The sequence below is a fragment of the Hemitrygon akajei genome, chromosome 8, assembly GCF_048418815.1.
Source record: "Hemitrygon akajei chromosome 8, sHemAka1.3, whole genome shotgun sequence".
Taxonomy (NCBI): Eukaryota; Metazoa; Chordata; class Chondrichthyes; order Myliobatiformes; family Dasyatidae; genus Hemitrygon; species Hemitrygon akajei.
In genome coordinates, this window is record NC_133131.1 from 133,792,931 (window position 1) to 133,811,617 (window position 18,687).

At 37.7% G+C, this 18,687-nt stretch overlaps 1 protein-coding gene across 1 annotated transcript in view; it reads right to left on the reverse strand.

The window, feature by feature from the left end:
• Positions 1–18,687, reverse strand: part of LOC140732273 (rho GTPase-activating protein 21-like) — a 188,908-nt gene that overhangs the window by 1,472 nt on the left and 168,749 nt on the right. Inside the window, 9 exon segments of the mRNA XM_073054679.1 lie at positions 2–1,273; positions 7,954–7,985; positions 10,363–10,468; positions 12,391–12,432; positions 12,535–12,660; positions 12,995–13,084; positions 13,180–13,253; positions 17,783–17,861; positions 17,965–18,120. Coding sequence (XP_072910780.1) covers positions 2–1,273; positions 7,954–7,985; positions 10,363–10,468; positions 12,391–12,432; positions 12,535–12,660; positions 12,995–13,084; positions 13,180–13,253; positions 17,783–17,861; positions 17,965–18,120 — 1,977 coding nt within the window.

Sequence of the window (18,687 nt, forward strand, 5' to 3'; positions counted from 1 at the left end):
TCCTAATGGTCTCAGGAGAGCCTGACTTTTGTATGCCAACTCCAAACATATCATCTGCAGAAATTTTTAGACGTAGTTTTAAACGATCTGTTATTTTTAATTTCCATCCAGGCTCTATCTTATCGGGTTCATTTTTAATGAATGAAGACAGGCTGCTTGTGGATTTCCCTTTCTTCATGACATCAACAACCTTCTGTTCTCTCTTTGCTTCTTTTTGTTCCTTTGTATCCACTGACACCTCATTTTCACCTTTCAACCTAAGTGATTTTTTCTTTGAAAGTGTATCACTCTCAATGAGCTTACGTGAACTAAACACTTTCCTACCATCCAACCCTGGAGTTGAACTTCCCTCTGTTCCAATCCTGTTACTTCCTTCTGAGTTTTTCCTGACACTCATTGATGGATCCTGTTTCATTACATGTAGGAGCTTTTCAGGTGCACAACTTGCAGCAAAAACAGAAAAATCGCTATCACTATCTGTTTCTACATGGTGTCCTTCACTGACAAGTTCACTTCTCTCATCATCAGCCTCATCACCTTTGCTTTCTGTCACTGACTGGACTTCTGCATTCAGCACATGAGAGTCCATTTCTGTTAGATATGTTATAGAAGAAGTTGTGGAATATTCTGAAGCGATGGAACTTACATCTGCAGTAATTGCATCTATGATTTTGACTGCGGGCTTCTTTGTTTTGATTAAATTAGTTTGCTGTTGAGAATCCAAAGAACAATTACTGACTGTAATATTTAAGTCTGTCACAGCATTATCCTTGTTTACATTACCAGGAGAAACCTCAATAGCAGAAATGGACTTTGTGCTTGCAATTAGTTGTGGACTGGAACAACCGACATTAGGCGAGTCTGTGCATTTTTGGCAGTATGTTGGAAGCTTCTGCTCTGTGAAGCTTGTTTCTTCTGGAGATGTCTGCTTTCTTGTTTCATACTTTTCAATTAATGCTACAGATAAAGATTTATTCCTTTCCCCTGTACTTTCTTTTACCTGCTGCTCATCATACCAATTATCTTGTTTTCCCTTTGTTTCAGATAAGTCAACTTCATTTTCAGCTTCTCCTTTATTTCCCAGTTCCTTAGCTACAATTGTACGGGAATAGTTTGATATTTCTTTCCTGGAGAATCCACTTTCCAACTCATCATCTGAACTACTTTGTTGCAACTTTACATCCTTTTTCTTTCTTTTACGACTGGCTGCAGCAAAGATGGATGACACAAGCAGATCCCTGCTGTATTGATCCTTTCCGGATCCCCAAGAACCCTGTTAAATATGGAAGAAAATGTTTGAAATAAGAAATGCATGTTTACTGAACACAAGACAATGAACTTTACAAATATATTAGACTTTAAGTGGATTATGCACCTTGTAAAAAATAGAAAGAGGAACAGTGAATGTTTCAGGTGAAATGTCATCAGAACTCAAACCTGAAATGTTTACTCTCTCTATTGACAATGCCTGATTTGTATTTCATTCCAGAATCTGCACTTTTTCATTTTTATTGAAAATATCAGTGAAAAGGATGCATTTGAAATACTTTGGTTTATGCATGACCACGTCCAAAGTTTCAATGTAGATATCAAAATTACATCCTTATGCTACACTACGTTTGGGCAAAAGAAACATCAATAATATCCAGCATCATCCTCCATCTTTAAAATATGTGTCTTAGCAACCATTTTCCCATACCTTTACTAATTTATAGTGAGTCCTTTAGGAAACATGCACAAGTGCAAGAAAAATACAAGTGCACCTTAATGCTTTCTAGGTGCCTTGTATTTCATTTCATTTGAAGTCATCAATGATAGAAAAAAGAACAATATTTTCTTGGTCAGGGGCAACTTTTTTCTCCTTGGATTTGTTATAGAATAAACATTAATCAGGAGACCCAAATTATTGCTCCACGGTTCAGCAGTAAGATATTGAAGGTACAATCACACCATGTGATCTGTCATTCAAAAAGCTCAGGAGGTGCTAAATTAAAAACTATGGTGGATAGCAGCACAAAGTGATTGAAAGAATATCACTTAAATATATGAAGATAGTTTACAAAAGATGTAATTCCATTCCATTTCCAAAATGTGGTCCTGCTGAAACATCATAAGTAGTTGCCTTGTAGATCCCGGTTCCACATTGACCAAATCACATTCAAAGTCTGCACAGCAGAGGCTACTATAATTGCAAGGATCAGAACTCTTCCTATCTAAATTTGGGTTTGAACTGTACAGAAAAATTCAAAGTAATGTTTTTCATATCTCTGCCAATACAAGACCCATGAAATTCCAAACACATTTACGGAGGATTTCCATTGATAGGACACATCAGGACCAGAACATTTAGGTCCAATTAAGTGGCTGCCCCAATTATAAAACCAACAGACCATTAAGATATAGAAACAGAATTAGGCCCTTTGGCCCACTGAGCCTTCTCCGCCATTTCAATATGGCTGATCTGTTTTCCTCTCCGCCCCAATTCTCCTGTCTTCTCCCGTATCCTTTCCTACACTGACCAATCAAGAATCTACCAACTTCTGGCTTAAACTTCTATCAAAAGCTGCCTGTGGCAAAGAATTCCATAGATTCACCACCTTCTAGCTAAGGAAATCTCTCCTCAAGAGGATGCTCTATTTTGAGGCTGTGTCCTCTGGTCTTAAGAAACATCCTTCCCACATTCACTCTATCAAGGCCTTTCACCATTCAATAGGTTTCAATGAGGTCAAACCTCATTCTTCTGAATTCTAATGAACACATCCCCATAGCCATCAAACACTCTTCATATGACAAGCTGGTCAATCCTGGAATCATTTTTGTGACCCTCTCCAATTTCAGCACATCCTTTCTAAGGAGCCCCACATCGCTCACAATACTCCAAGTGATCCCACATCAGTGCTTTATAGTCTTAACATTACACCCTTGCTTTTATATTTTAGACCTCTTAAAATGAATGGTAACATAGTATTTGCTTTCCTCAGTACAGTCTCAACCTGCAAATTAACTAGTAAGGAATCCTGCACAAGGCCTCCCAAGACCCTTTCCATCTCAGATTTTTGTATTTCCTCTCCATTTAGAAAATAATCACTCCTTTCATTTCTTCTACCAAAATGCATGACCATACACTTCCTGATACTATTCCATCTGCCACTGCTTTGCCCATTCCCTTTATCTGGCTAAATCCTTCTACAGTGTCTTTACTTCCTCAAAATCACCTGCCCCTCAACCTATCTTCAAATTGTTTGCAAAGCCATCAATTCCATCATACAAATCATTGACATATAATGTAAAAAGAATTGGTCCCAACAAAGACCTCTGTGGAACACCATTAATCACCAGCAGCCAGCCAGAGAGGGCTCCCTTCATTCCCACTCTTTGTCTCCTGCCAATCAGCTACTGTGCTATCCAAGCTAGAATCTTTCCTGTAATACCATAGGCTCATAGCTTGCTAAGTAGCCTCGTGTGTGGCACCTTGTCAAAGGCTTCCTGAAAATCCAAGTACACAACAGCAACCATTTCTCCGTTGTCTATCCTGCTTGTTAGTTCTTCAAAGAATTGCAACAATTCTGTTGTCAGGCAAGATTTTCCCTTGAGGAAACCTGTTGACTATGGCCAACTTTATTACATACCTCCAATTACCCTGAGACCTCATCCTTAATAATCAACTTCAGACCAACTGGCCTACGGTTTCCTTTTTTCTGCCTCTCTTCCTTCTTGAAGTGTGAAGAGACATTTGCAATTTTCCAGTCTCCTGTAACCATACCAGAATCTACTGAAATATCATTACTAATGCCTCCACAATCTCTTCAGCCACTTCTTTCAGAACCCTGGGTGGGGTACACCATCTGGTCCAGGTGACTTATCTACATTCAGACCTTTCGGTTTCCCAAGGACCCCTCTCTAGTAATGGTAATTTCACATACTTCTTGACCCCTAACACTTGGAACTTCCACCATACTGATGCAAAATACTTATTCAGTTTGTCTGCCATTACTACCTCTCCAGCATAATTTTCCAGTGGTTCGATATCCCCTCTTACTTTGGTATCCTCTTTAATATTACTGGCTAGCTTACTTACGTATTTCAACTTTATCTTGTTAATGACATTTTAGTTACCTTCTGTTCGTTTTACAAACTTCTTATTCCTCTAACTTCCCACTAATGTTTGCTCTATTACATGCCCTCTCTTTGGCTTTTATGTTGGCTTTGACTTCTCTTGTTAGCCACGGTTGTATCATCTTCACTTTAGAATACTTGTTCCTTCCTCTTTGGGACGTGTATATATACACTCCCCACCTGTGCCTTCCGAATTGCTTCTACAAATTCCAGCCATTGCTGCTCTGGCGTCATCACTGCCAGTGTTCTTTTCCAATTAATTCTGGCCAACTTTTTTCTCATACTTCTGTAATTCACTTTACTCCACTGTAATACTGATGCATCTGACTTTAGCTTCTCCTTCTCAAATTTCAGGATGAATTTGATCACATTATGATCAATTTCCCCTCGGGGTTCTTTTACCTTAAGCTCTCTAATCAATTTTGGTTCCTTGCACAATATCCAATCCAGAATAGATGATCCCCTAGTGGGCTCAACCACAAGCTGCTCTAAAAAGCCCTCTCCCGGGCATTCTAGAAACTCCTTCTTGGAACCCAGCACCACCTTGATTTTCCAAATCTACCTGCATATTGAAATCCCCCATGAATATTGGAACATCACCCTTCTGGCATGCATTTTCTATCTTCCACTGTAATGTGTAGACCTCCTCCTCATAACTGTTTGGGGGTAGGTATACAATTACCATCAGGGACTTTTTACCCTTGCAGTTCCTTAGCTTTATCCACACTGATTCAACATCTTCTGACTCTATGTCACCTCTTTCTAATGATTGATTTTATTTTTTTTTTACCAAGAGCAATGCTGCTCCCTCTGCCTTCCTGCTTGTCCTTTCAACACAATGTGTACCCTTGGACATTAAGTTCCAGCTATAATCTTCTTTCAGCCATGATTCAGTGCTGCCTACAACATCATACCTGCTAATCTGCAATTGTGCCACAATATCATCTACCTTATTCCATATACTGTGTGCATTCAAATACAACACCTTCAGTCCTGTATTTACCCTTTTTGATTTTGTCCACCTTTTACATTGCACCTCATCCTGTTGACTGCTTGTCCTATCAATAGCCTCTCCTCACTACACATTGCCTCTGTTTGTAAACCAGCTACTCATCTTCAGCACTATCACTGCGATTCCCATCCCCCTGCCAAATTAGTTTAACCCCTTCTGATTTAGGTGTAACCTGTACTTTTTGTACAAGTTGCATCTTCCCAGAAGTGATCCCAATGATCCATAAATCTGAACCCTTGCCCCCTGCACCAGTTCTTCAGCCATGCTTTTACCTGCCAAATCATCCTATTCCTATCCTCACTGGCACAGGCAGCAATCCAGAGATTACTACCATGGAGGTCCTGTTAGCCAAAGTTTCATGGAAATAGTTAAAAAAAAGTATTAAAAAAAGAGACTATCTGCTGTATAACTGAGTAACAAATTATGCATTTAAATGAAATACTGAACAAATTAAAACACTACTAATGCTATTACAGTACTATAAAACTGTGTATTAGTTCCTAATAGTTATCGACGGAGGAATTCATCCAGTGTACGCTGCTGTGTAACAGGTTTCCAGGGAAAGGTAGTATCTCTGATGAAATGGCTTGTTGTGTCCATTCTGGGATAGCTCACTCACCTTTGGTCCCCACTGGATTCAGCTCTCACCTGTGGTTCCAAGTAACTGTTTGCATGCAACAGTGACAACACCCTGGAATACAGCGCCAACAGGCAGGCTTAACCAGATGAGGGTTTCTGGTGGATCTCAGATCCTGGTGGGATAGGGACATGCCTGTCCTTGCATGTGAAATCAGCACCAGTTAACTGGGCGGATGAGATCAACAGTGAGAACCAACAGCCAAGATGGCAGTTCTGCAGCACTTTTTGGAGAGTGAAGGCACGGAAGTCATGGTTATCCACTGCAACCAAGGAAGTCCCCAGCTTGTGACGTCTACTCATACCACTGGACCTGGACTTCTGAGGTTGAGAGAGTAGAACTGTCCCAGTGCAACGGCTTTTCCACTTTAAAAACTCTCCTGCACAGGTTTCACTGTCATCGTCAGATACGATAGAACACGCTGCTGTGTTCTTCTGATTGTAAATGAAAATTAGAACAGACACCTAGTACAGACAATGGACTGCCTTCATACAATGCTTTCGATGTTCGCATCCCCCAAATCTTCATTTTCATTGTAACATTCAAGATGATTGTTGATGCCTTCAAATTCTTCGTAGTCCCTAACTTGTTGAAGTAGTAAAATCGTTTCATTTTTCACTCCCGGCTGTTTCTGGCATCTCCAAGCCTGAATGCTTGAAACTGCAGTGAGCAAAACATTTCCAAATTGTCTTACTGCTTATTTCTCACCAACTATCAGTGACAAAAATCACTTTTTAACACACGCAAGTGACTCTAGTTGGAAACTGTTCAGCAACAGTATCCTGTCCCAATTAAGCAGCAAAATGTCCCAGCTATTTTCTTGATTAGATTTTGTTCTTTAAGAGTTGTCCAAAATAAGTGGCTGCTGTAACTGATGGCCCGATTAATCGGAATCCACTGTATACAAAAATTAAGACTTAAATTATAATCCATAAGCAGCTTTTGCCAGTAATAAATTTTGAACTACAAAAATTTCAGCACCCTGGTTATATTGTAATTGTACAAAAGGGTTTTAAAGTCAAAGAGAGTTTAGGGGACCAAAGATGTACCGATGTAGTCATCAATGTAGTATAGGAAAAGTTGAGGAGTGATGCCGGTGTAGGCTTGGAACACAGATTGTTCCACATAGCCGACAAAATAGCAAACATAGCTGGGACCCATGCAAGTGCCGTAGCTACACAGTTTGAAGGAAGTGTGAGGAGCCTAAGGAAAGGTTATTAAGAGGGAGGACCAGTTCCGCCAGACGGAGGAGAGTGGTGGTAGAGGAGAACTAGTTGGGACTGGTAAACTGAATGCTGGTAAGCTTCACATTACTGGCAGGGAAATTATTAGAAAATATTATCAGGGACTGCATTTATGTTCACTTGGAAATACAAAGGTTGAGTCAGGGAAGCCAGCACAGTTCCATATCAGAGAAATCTTATACCATCTTACAAATCTAATTAAGTTTTATTCTGAGAAGTAATGAAGATGATTTAATGAAAGCACAGTGGTAATCTGGACTCCAGCAACTAAGCCAATGACTTTATCATTCCCAATAACAGAGAAAATTTCTGCTTATCCAATATTGGATATTGGACAAACAGAGCGGCAAGTTTGAGGCACTGGAGAGATGGAGAGAGATGGTGCCATCAGCATGCATGTGGAATTTGGAACTTTATTTTAAATGCTCGTGCCAGGTATAGCACATAGCGGATAAACAGGAGAGATTTAATCACAGATTTTTTGGGACTCATGATGATGCTGAAGGAGAGAAAAGGGAAAACCTCTGGCTATACTTGAATAGTAGGGAATAGTTCTATGCTTGGGCAGTCACATTTCAGTGGCTAGCCAAGCAGAAGCTTTAGAGGAGGGTGATTTAGGCAAAAAGCGACCATTGATGAGACGAGAAAGGGCATGGATAAATATGATTTCTCAACAATCCTGTCCAAGATAATTGAAAAACTTAAACTCGTAAAATTATTTTACACAATGCAAGAACTACTTCAGCAAAAAAAAAATGCTATGTAAAAGACACTGGTGCAGGGAAGAAAAACTTAATTCTTCAATAACCAATTAGGAGAGCTTCCACAATTCTGAAATTTAATGTTGCTAAATATTTTTATGACACACTTTTCTGTGCCTTTATAATTTCTAGCCAATAAATGTGTTTTAAGGTCTTATATTTTCTTTGCAGTTATGTTCTCACCTTAGATTTTGCTGAGTCACTAGTGGTTGAGTCTGTAAAAGAGGAGAAAGAAAACATCACAATTATTACATCATTTGTTTATTTTTAACAAACAATTTAAAGCACATTTATATTTATGAAGCAAATCATAATTCATAGTATGACTGCAATAGAAAAAAGGCACAGAGTGGAGAGTTATAGCTCACTGAGATGAAAAGCAGCACAGACAGCCACCACCATGAAAGTATGCTGTGAAATTGAGGTTAAACCAGCTCAATGAGAGGGATGGCAAAGGGACCCTGTTCTCTTAGAAAAAACACAAAAACTAATTAAACATTAGTACATATTGAAACAATTTATTCTTGTTTCCATTTGCAGAACTCATTCTTTCAATTTTATTTTAAAAAGTGTCCTCATAACATGCTTTATGAAAATCAAAGCACCCACACTTCTAAGCACACCACTGGTTTCTAAGTTATAGCTGCACAAATGTTTGCATTGATCTAAAGGGCCTACATCTGCAAGATGTTAATTGAAAAGACACTTTACAAGAATTACTTACTCCAGGAGAAATGCAAATGATGCCGAGCAAAACAAGAAAGCACAGAACTCAAAAACACAAACACTAATGTATTTTTTGCTTAAGCTATATTAATATTATTTAGAAAAAGTCAACTAAATATACTTAGAATTCACACAAAAGCATGTGACTTTCAAATTTGACAAAGGGCATGATGAAATGTAGAATGGAAGCTGCAAAAAGAGATCTACTATGGGGCAACAGCTGAGGCTATAAAATTAAGAGGGGGGCAGAAAGGGGCTAGCAAAATTCCAAATTTTTAATATAAATTTTCAGTATTTTCAAGCTATAAGTACTTGAAAACTCCTGCAATTCACTTTGCAAGTCTGTAAGGCAGACCTAGAGCTGAGCCCCCAGCCACACCCCTTTTGAAACATGGTTTATGCTACATGACTATAAAAACTAATAGACCATACCATGCTATTTCTCCTCAGGGTCTGCTTCAGAAATGATAAGAAACAGCAGAAAGACTTTAAGAAAGTAGTATTGGTCTTTTAAAAATAATCATTACAGCAAATTTACATCACAGATGATAAATTTTCCATTTTACAAGAAACGGGGATTTCTGCAGACTAGGCAGCTACAATGAGGGCAACAATCCTCCTTCTTCCTACAGTTCCAGCTGTCCATCAGTGACATCACAGAATCCATCAGTGACATCACAGTGTGATAGACTCCTCCAACTTCGCCTGTTTCAAGATCAGTATGTGTAAATGCTGGAAAAAAACCCTTTAACACTCAGACATGAGCTATGTGACAAAGTTGACACATTTGGGAAAAGACATGCTGGGTTAGTTCAACAGAGGATAGGATGATAAGCTCACACTAATGGACAGAAAATCCAACAAACCATAATTAATGATATTGAGAGCAAGATCAGAGGATAAAGAAATGGCACAGCATTACCACACTAAAATACAAATCATTGTGCAATTTTAATTAACAATTAATTTATAGAAGACAATCACAAAACTTGCAGACATAAATTCTCTAACATTCTTCTTATAATAAAAGCTCAGGTGGATCACATTACTTTAATCAGACCTTTAAGTACATTCAGTTAAGTTAAATAATGCATCAGTATCTCTTTTCTCATTCTCTTGTTCAAGTTACATTGTACATCTCACGGAATGAAATGAATGCTGCATGATTTTAAAGTGCTCCATAAACGTATTTATTTTCCAATTGTTTTAAATTTAATGAAATTACTGTCACTCCAAAATGAGAGTATAATTTGATTTAGTTAAGTTGAAACAGGCTGGGGAAAGGAAGTAAAAAGATTGTGGAAGTTTGTCTAGATAAAGTTAAATCCAGCCCAAGTACATGATAAAAAGTGATACTGTCTTGACTAACACATTCACACACCACAGTCCCACAAAATACAACACACAAGCTTCCAGCCACCAACCAGGTAAGCCCTATAAGACTTATAGCTTCTTCCAGACTTAGAATTAAACACATTTTTCAGATGACCTTGCAACAATTACCAAAATGTAAGCCAACATGTAGATAATGAAAATTGAAATTTCTGGAAACATTTTAATCCTATATTTAATTATAACTTAAAAAGTGCACAGCACACTATATATCACAATGTTATAAAAACCATTCCTCTTAAAATTATAATCATGGATAACCAAAAACAATACACTTTTGAACACTTATGTACATAATTTGAGGTTATTATAATTGTTTCACATATGCAGCAAATTTCTCCTACAAGTATTTGCAGTTTTGAATGGGCAAATACAAGCATTTCAATCTTGAACTGTCTACTTCTGTAGGAAGTTGGTCAGTAACAATGACACTGTCTGTTACCGAACTCTGCAGTGTCTTGTTCAGGCAGTTACCTGAAACATCTCCCGGAGTAGTTCCTGTTCTCCCAATGTTGGTTAGCAAATGATCTATGTTTGGCACTGGCTGTGTATCAACTGTGCTTTCTTCCTGGATTGGTGTCTACATTCACAAGAGTAAGAAGATCAGAAAGTTGTTTTTCTTTACTAGAAGAAAAAAAAACACCAGTAACCCAAGTCTAAATGAACAATAGACTTTTACATTCTCCAGTGTGGCAAGATTGTCATTGAGTACCATGTTATTCCGACAATGCCTGAAAACAGGCTTTGCGGATAAAAAAGGTAGTTTGCCTGTTTTGAGCTCAGAAGCTATTCTCTAAGCGAATACTTAAAAGAGCTTTAATAACATTTTCTATGCTGGACCCAGTTCCCTTTAGAGAAAACAGGATTTCTCATTTGCTACGCTAGCATCAAGCTAACATATGCCACCAATTGTCAGATTTCAAATATGCAAGAAGACACAGGCTTCATAGCTTTTTGTGTAAAGGCTAAGACAATCCAAAAAGGTAATTTACATGATATACTTGAACTTTATTTATAAGATTACAGCACTTGCTACCTGCGAAAAGCATTAGTGAACGAAATGTGTTTTCATAACAATCAATCAGATTTGTAAATGTCTTTATTAATAACTTTTTATATTTAGAAATTAACTGATGATTAAATTCCACAAGTGCCATCGTAAGATCTAAACTCAGGTCTTTGGATTGTTGGCTTATTAGATGTTAATTGCTATGTCACTGCTGTATGCTGTATTCTTTAATTCACCGCATATTCCCCTACAAAAAGTTTCTAAGAGTCCATACTACTAATCAGATGAGATTAATGGTAGAAGTATACTTGCAAATCTTTCTAAACCCAATGCAATCAGAAGCAGCACTAGAAGTGCACACTTTTAAAAACTGTTACTTACTTTGCCTCACGTTAAGAACCTGGACAACCAAATTTAATTTTGTGTTTAAATCTCCATTAATCTTTGGATATTGAATGATCTACATTCCTGTAATAACATTCATAAACTACAGCAGTTTGTGCATGTAACTTTCTGAAACAAAACTGGCAAAATTCAGAGTCCAGTAGGAAAACCCACTACCTCTGTTTAGTCCAAATCTGAGAGAGGTTTCCTATACTTAATTCAGGATTTAGATTTAGAATCAATCAGAAAAAAAGAAGAGAATGCTTAAAAACTTCGCAAGCATGAATCAGAATCTTCCAAAATAGTGACAGTCTGTTTCAAATAAAAAGCTTACTTTTCTCTCACAGTGAAGCACCACATATCATAATACCAATGTCAGGAGAAAGACCAAAGTTTGACTTTAATAGATTCATTAGGGAGAAGTCATTTGGGTTTCAAGCAAGAATAAGCCAATTTATGTGGCTTCAGAATTCATACCATTCATCACATGTACTGTAGTACATATTAGTTTTACTCAATATGTATATTTCCATACAAATAACGCATTGTATCAAGAATAAAACTTACTGCTTATTTTACATAAAATTAGTGTTGCAAAGAATGAATTAGCATGTCAGGTATTAGTTGGGAAAGCCACTGTATTAAAAGCTTTCTGCAAAAACATGCATTTTTTGACACTTCCAAAATCACAAATGGCAACATTACACCAAGAAATGGCTTAACATTTTCAAAAGAAAATGCATACATTTTAAATGCAACTACTTCAACAACCTGCAGCACTCTATCAGCATTATACTTAAAGATATTTATTTGACTATTTTGCACAATAATAAATCAGCAAGTTCAACAGCAAAAATGTTTAACCCTGCAGATGCAGGCAATGAGATGCATTATGTAGCAACTTTCTTTGGAATTGACAATAATAATGTGCTAAACACTAACAGAAATTAAAAGTATGTACAAGAAATATTAACCCAAAAATAGACAACATAGAGGATTGTGAAAACCATCAATACTATTGTAGGTAAGGATATTGAATGAGATTGACATCAGTTCCAGTTTGGTCTGCTGCGTGTCTCTAAGTATGTTTTCAAATTATTATTACTTACGGTTGCACTTTCATCACCTTCTTCAGTGAAAAACCAGTCATACTGAAAATACAATCAGATCAATGGTCGTTACAATTTAGTTATTCACTCAAGCAATCAGTGACATTATTAATCCTAATAACCATGGACATAAAGTAAACTTACATGTTGTATAAGCGTTTCCACTATTTTGTATTGATCTGGCATGTGAGTAACCATGTGCATCATGTTGTCTTCTGATGTTCTGACAAGGGTTGGACCAAATACAATTGCCAAATTTCTAGGTTCCATCTAAGTACACAACAGTTTCAGATTTTTAAAAATAAAGTAAAAGTATTTTATTATTACACTAGACTATACCTATACATTGTTAAGACTTTCAGAAAATGTTTCTTTGACTAGGAACATGAATTATATGGCAACTATATCCTCTGACACTAGAAAAGTTGAAAAAAGAAAAAATGGGACATCATTCTAAATTTTAACTTTCTGTTGGTGTTTACATTTTCTTTAGTTGATCACTGTAACTGGAAGTGAGAATTTCAAAATACAGATAAAAACTGTTTTGACATTGAAAAATAATGTGGACATGCATAAAATTTTAAAGGAACTTAAATAAGGGTACCTTATTTTTTTCAGAGTTTTCTGCTACTGTCTTCAGATGTGCCGAAAGAAATTTTAAAGTTTCATAGTGATGATCTGGTAAATCTCGAATCTGAAATTGTTTTACCATGAGAAAGTCTTAATGAATAGAAATAAGGTTTAATGTTAACTATGTGTAAAGTTAAACTAGTCATGGATAAAGATTACCAATTTTTTTAAGGTTCTGAGTCTATCCACTGAATCCTCTTTTCTGTTGGCATCTATAAAATTAGCATATTTGTCTGTAACACACAAAAAAATCATTTTAATAATTAAAGTGAGCAGTACTATAATGCTTAAAATGTTCAACACATCAGTTAATATATTTTTTTCTTCAGGACTTCTACAATTTGATATCAGGAGACCATATTATAGTTAAACCATGCTTGCTGTAGTGCTCTACCAGAACCTGTTCCGACCAAGCTCAATTATTGGCATCTCTGGAAAGCTGGCAACATATGACTGGCTCAAAAAAAGGATGAATATAATCTTGTTAATTCTCCCCTGGTCTAACTTTAATGGAGCAATATGATCAAACCAGTCAATAAGTGTGTTTATGCAGTCCTTATCCAACAACAGGCTCACTAATTATTGATTTGGATTATGTCAGGACCACAGATCTCATTCTAGTGTTAAGACCATAAGATATAGGAGCAGAAGTAGGCCATTCGGCCCATTGAGTCTGCTCTGCCATTCATTCATGGGCTGATCCAATTCTTCCAGTCATCCCCACTCCCCTGCCTTCTCCCTATACCCATTGATGCCCTGGCTAATCAAGAACTAATCTATCTCTGCCTTAAATGCACCCAATGACTTGGCCTCCATAGCCGCTCATTGCAAACAATTCCACTGATATACCACCCTCTGACTAAAGTAATTTCTCCACATCTCTGTTCTAAATGGACATCCTTCAATCCTAAAGTAGTGCCCTTTTATCCTAGAATCCCCTACCATAGGAAATAACTTTGCCATATCTAACCTGTTCTGGCCTTTTAACATTCAGAATGTTTCAATGAGGACCCCCCTCATTTTCCTGAACTCCAAGGAATACAACCCAAGAGCTGCCAGACATTCCTCATACGGTAACCCTTCCGTTCCTGGAATCATTCTCATAAATCTTCTCTGAACTCTCTCCAAGGTCAATATACCCTTTCTAAAATAAGGAGCCCAAAACTACACACACTATATTCCAAGTTTGATCTCACGATTGCCTTAGAAAGCCTCAACATCTCATCCCTTCTCTTATATTCTATACCTCTAGAAATTTACCAACATTGTATCTGGCTTCTTCATCACCAACTCAATCTGGAGGCTAACCTTTAGAGTATCCTGCACAAGGATTCCCAAGTCCTTTTGCATCTCGTCATTTTGCCCATTCCACTAAACTAACTAAGTCTCTTTGCAGGCTCTCTGTTTCCTCAACACTACCCGCTCCTCCACCTATCTTTGTATCATCGGCAAATTTAACCACAAATCCACTAATCCCATTAACCAAATCATTGACATACATCGTAAAAAGCAGTGGTCCCAACACTGACCCCTGTGGAACTCCACTGGTAACCGGCAGCCAGCCAGAATAGGGTCCCGATATTCCCACTCTCTGTTGTCTGCCGATCAGCCAATGCTCCACCTATGCTAGTAACTCCCCTGTAATTCCACGGGCTTTTATCTTGCTAAGCAGCCTCATGTGCGGCAGCTCATCAAAAGCCTTCTGAAAATCCAAGTACACCACATCTACTGCATCTCCTTTGTCTACCCTGCTTGTAATTTCCTCAAAAAATTGCAGTATGTTAGTCGGCCAGGATTTTCCTTTCAGGAATTCATTCTGGCTTTCGCCTATCTTGTCATGTGCCTCCAGGTACTCTGTAAACTCATCCCTAACAGTCGATTCCAACTACGTACCAACCACTGATGTCAGGCTAACAGGTCTATAGTTTCCTTTCTACTGCCTCCTACACTTTTTAAATAGTGGAGTAACATTTGCAATTTTCCAGTCATCCGGTACAATGCCAGAATCTATCAATTCCTGAAAGATCATCGTTAATGCCTCCGCAATCTCTCCAGCTACTTCCTTCAAAACCCGAGGGTGCATTTCATCAGGTCCAGGAGATTCATCCTCCCTCAGACCATTAAGCTTCCTGAACACCTTCTCAGTTGTAATTTTCACTGCACATATTTTACTTCCCTGACACTCTTAAATGTCCTGCAGATGTCTTCCACTGTGAAGACTGATGCAAAATATGCATTCAGTTCCTCCTCCATCTCTGAGTCTCTCATTACATTATCTCCAGCGTCATTTTCTATTGGTCCTACATCTACCCTCAACTCTCTTTTACCCTTTATATACTTAAAAAAGCTTTTAGTATTTTCATTGGTATCAGTCGCCAGCTTCATTTCATAATTCATCTTTTCCTTCCTAATGACCTTCTTCGTTTCCTTCTGCAAGTTTTTAAAAGCTTTCCAATCCTCTATCTTCCCACAAGCTTTGGCTTCCTTGTATGCCCTCTCTTTTGTCTTTACTTGGGCTTTGACTTCACTTTTCAGCCACAGTAGTGTCCTTCTTTCTTTTGAAAATTTCTTCTTATTTGGAATACATCTGTCTTGCACTTCCCTCATTTTTGCAAAAACTCCAGCCATTGCTACTCTGCTGTCCTTCTTGCTAGTGTCTCTTTCCAGTCAACCTTGGCCAGCTCCCCTCTCATGCCATTGTAATTTACTTTATTCCACTGAAATACCGACACATTGGAATTTAGCTTCTCCTTCTCAAATTTCAAAGTAACTTAATCATATAGTGTTCACTGTTCCCCATGGGTTCCTTAACCTTAAGCTCTCCTATCACCTCCGGATCATTGCACAACATCCAATCCAGCACAGCCAATCCCCTAGCGGGCTCAACAACAAGCTGTACTAAAAAGCCATCCCTTAGACATTCTACAAATTCTCTCTCGAGGCCCAGTACTGGCCTGGTTTTCCCAATCCACTTTCATGTTAGAATCCCTAACGATTATCATGACATTGCCCTTCTGAAACATCTTTTCTATCTCTGGCTGTAATTTGTAATCCACATTCCAGCTGCTGTTTGGAGGCCTGTATACAACTGCCATTAGGGTCCTTTTACCCCAAGTCAAAACATGGACAAAAGTGCTCCATTCCAGAGGATAGATAAGTGTGGCTGCCCTAGCCTCAAGGCAACAAATGAACAAGCACAGCATTAAGTACTCCAGTAAACAAATATGTAAAAAAAATCTCTATTGGCTGGAGGTGAACTGAGCACAAGGATGATTGTAGTTGGAGATAAAATTACCTCAGTATAAGGACATGTGCCTCACAGCAGTGTGAGCACAGAACATGTGAACTTCAAAGACAAAGGACTTAGTTTTAAGATAAAATGAAATCTAATTACACTGCTGTTCAAATGTTCTTGACATGATGACTGAATCTTGCATTGTATCACTATCAAAAGCTACATTAAGTGATGGGCTACTGATACCTTTTGACTAACACAAGGAACAAGAGTAGTAAAATATTAAAAGTATCATTGAAATGATAAATGGTAAGATTCCTTAAGAGACCACAAGATCACAAAAACTGCAAATAGAAGTATGGGGAAAGAGGGAGCCTACAACGACAACCAGAGGAAAGAGAACCTGCAGTCAACACTGTACATACAATAGGGGTTACAGGAGATTGCACCACACACATTCAGAATGCAAGTCCTCAAGGATCCGGGGAACAAACTGTGACCATCACCACTGTGAAGTGTTACTTCTTTGTACTGGGATTTACTCTGTTGTACTTATAACTAATACGCCCGTACCCACATTGACTTGCTGTAATCATGAACAAATCTCTTGTTGGTTTAGATTAATTTTTTTTAAAACAGATGTAGCAAGGATTATAAGGAATTCTATGAAAGTGTAATGCTTAATGAGATTTACATAAAGCAGGGTCAGGGTTTAAACAGTTGCTTCTGACAACTCTGTCCATGGTGTCTGCTATCCAACTCTGTTTAGAAAAATTATGGACAAATTAGTTGTAAGTAAACAATCCACCTTGATGAGAATACAAAAATTGATAGGAAAATACACTCAGACATGATCAAGAGGTTTAGTTGTTGTTCAGTCTAATAATCAGAATGGGGGGAGGAAGAGAAGAAATATGATGCAAGTGACTATGACTGTGGAATGATTGTTGGTACCACACAGGGTGGTTTGAGTATCTCAAAAACCGTCGATCCCCTGGGAGTTTCATGCACAACAGTCTCAAGAGTTTACAAAGAACAATGTGCAAAACAAAAACCATGCAGTGAGCAACAGTTCTGTGGGTGAAAATGCCTTGTTAATGAGAGAGGCCAGAGAATGGCTGGACTGGTTCAAGTTGTACCTCAAAAAGCCATGCATTACCACAGTGGTGTGCAGAACAGCATCTCTGAATGCACAACATATTGAACAATAGAGTGCATGGCTACAGTGGCAGAAGACAGGGGGTACCTAATAAAGTGGCCAGAGTGTATAAAGTTTTAAGCATACTTAATGGTATTCTAATATGTACTAAACTATTTCTTGTGAACAGGTTTTCTTTAACACCTGGCAAGTGAAAAGATAACTTAATATAAACTGGTTAACTGTAATGCAACTAAGCAATGATCTGCAGTTCTACAAGCTTTAATGGTGGATTTCAAAACAAATAATGAAATATCACAATTCATATGCCTTACTGTTTGCCAATTACTGTAGATAAAGGTTGGACTAAAACAATCAGAGATAATTACCATTTGTGAAGAGAGGCTCTGGAAGTTTTCGGAAGAAGGATTTCAGTAAACTACTTATAACATTCAGATCTCGCCATTTCTGTGTTTTGAAACATTGTAGAGGAGAACAATTTTATTACAATTTTAATGCACAGTAATAAAAATATTTCACAATACAAAATAAGAAAGTTTTTGAAACTTACATCATCCATAAAGTCAATATCAGTCACTCCTTTGTTGAGTTCTTCTTGCAAGCTTGATATAGCAGCATTATTTCCTGGCACTCTGTAGATTCCAGTGTACTCAAGTCCTTTCTCTTCAACCAAATTGCAGCAGACCTCAACTATAAATGGTACATACTACAAAACACAAGCTGGTAAGCTATTAAATATACTTTATTAAAACCTACATAACCAGCTATACAAATAGCAATTTATTTGAACAACCTGAAAGCTATTTCAGTACAATACAATAATTACATTGTAGTTCTCTTTCAAAATTCTCTACTGGGTGGGGGGGGGGGGGGGGTAAACTGATCAGTTTTTATTTTGCGTTCAGAATATGGTGTCACTGACAAGTGCATATTTACTCTTCAACACCAGATATTCCATATAGTTAGGAGGTAGCCTTTGAGAATTATAACAATGGGAGGTAGGAATTTCCATTTTCTAATCCATGCTCTCAGGATTAGAGTTATATTTTAAGATCCAGTTAATCACTGAAGCTGGTGGGCTCAAATGAGTGAACTTTGTCATCTCTGTTAGTGTTGTTCAACAGGTTGACAGATTCAGAAGAGTGAGTGGTTAGCATGAAGTCAGACTATCCTCTGTATTACATGTGACAATAATGAACCAATTTAGTTTTGAAAATGTGAAACAAAAATAGAAAATTTTGGAAAAACCAATATGCCAGGAAGTATCTGTGGA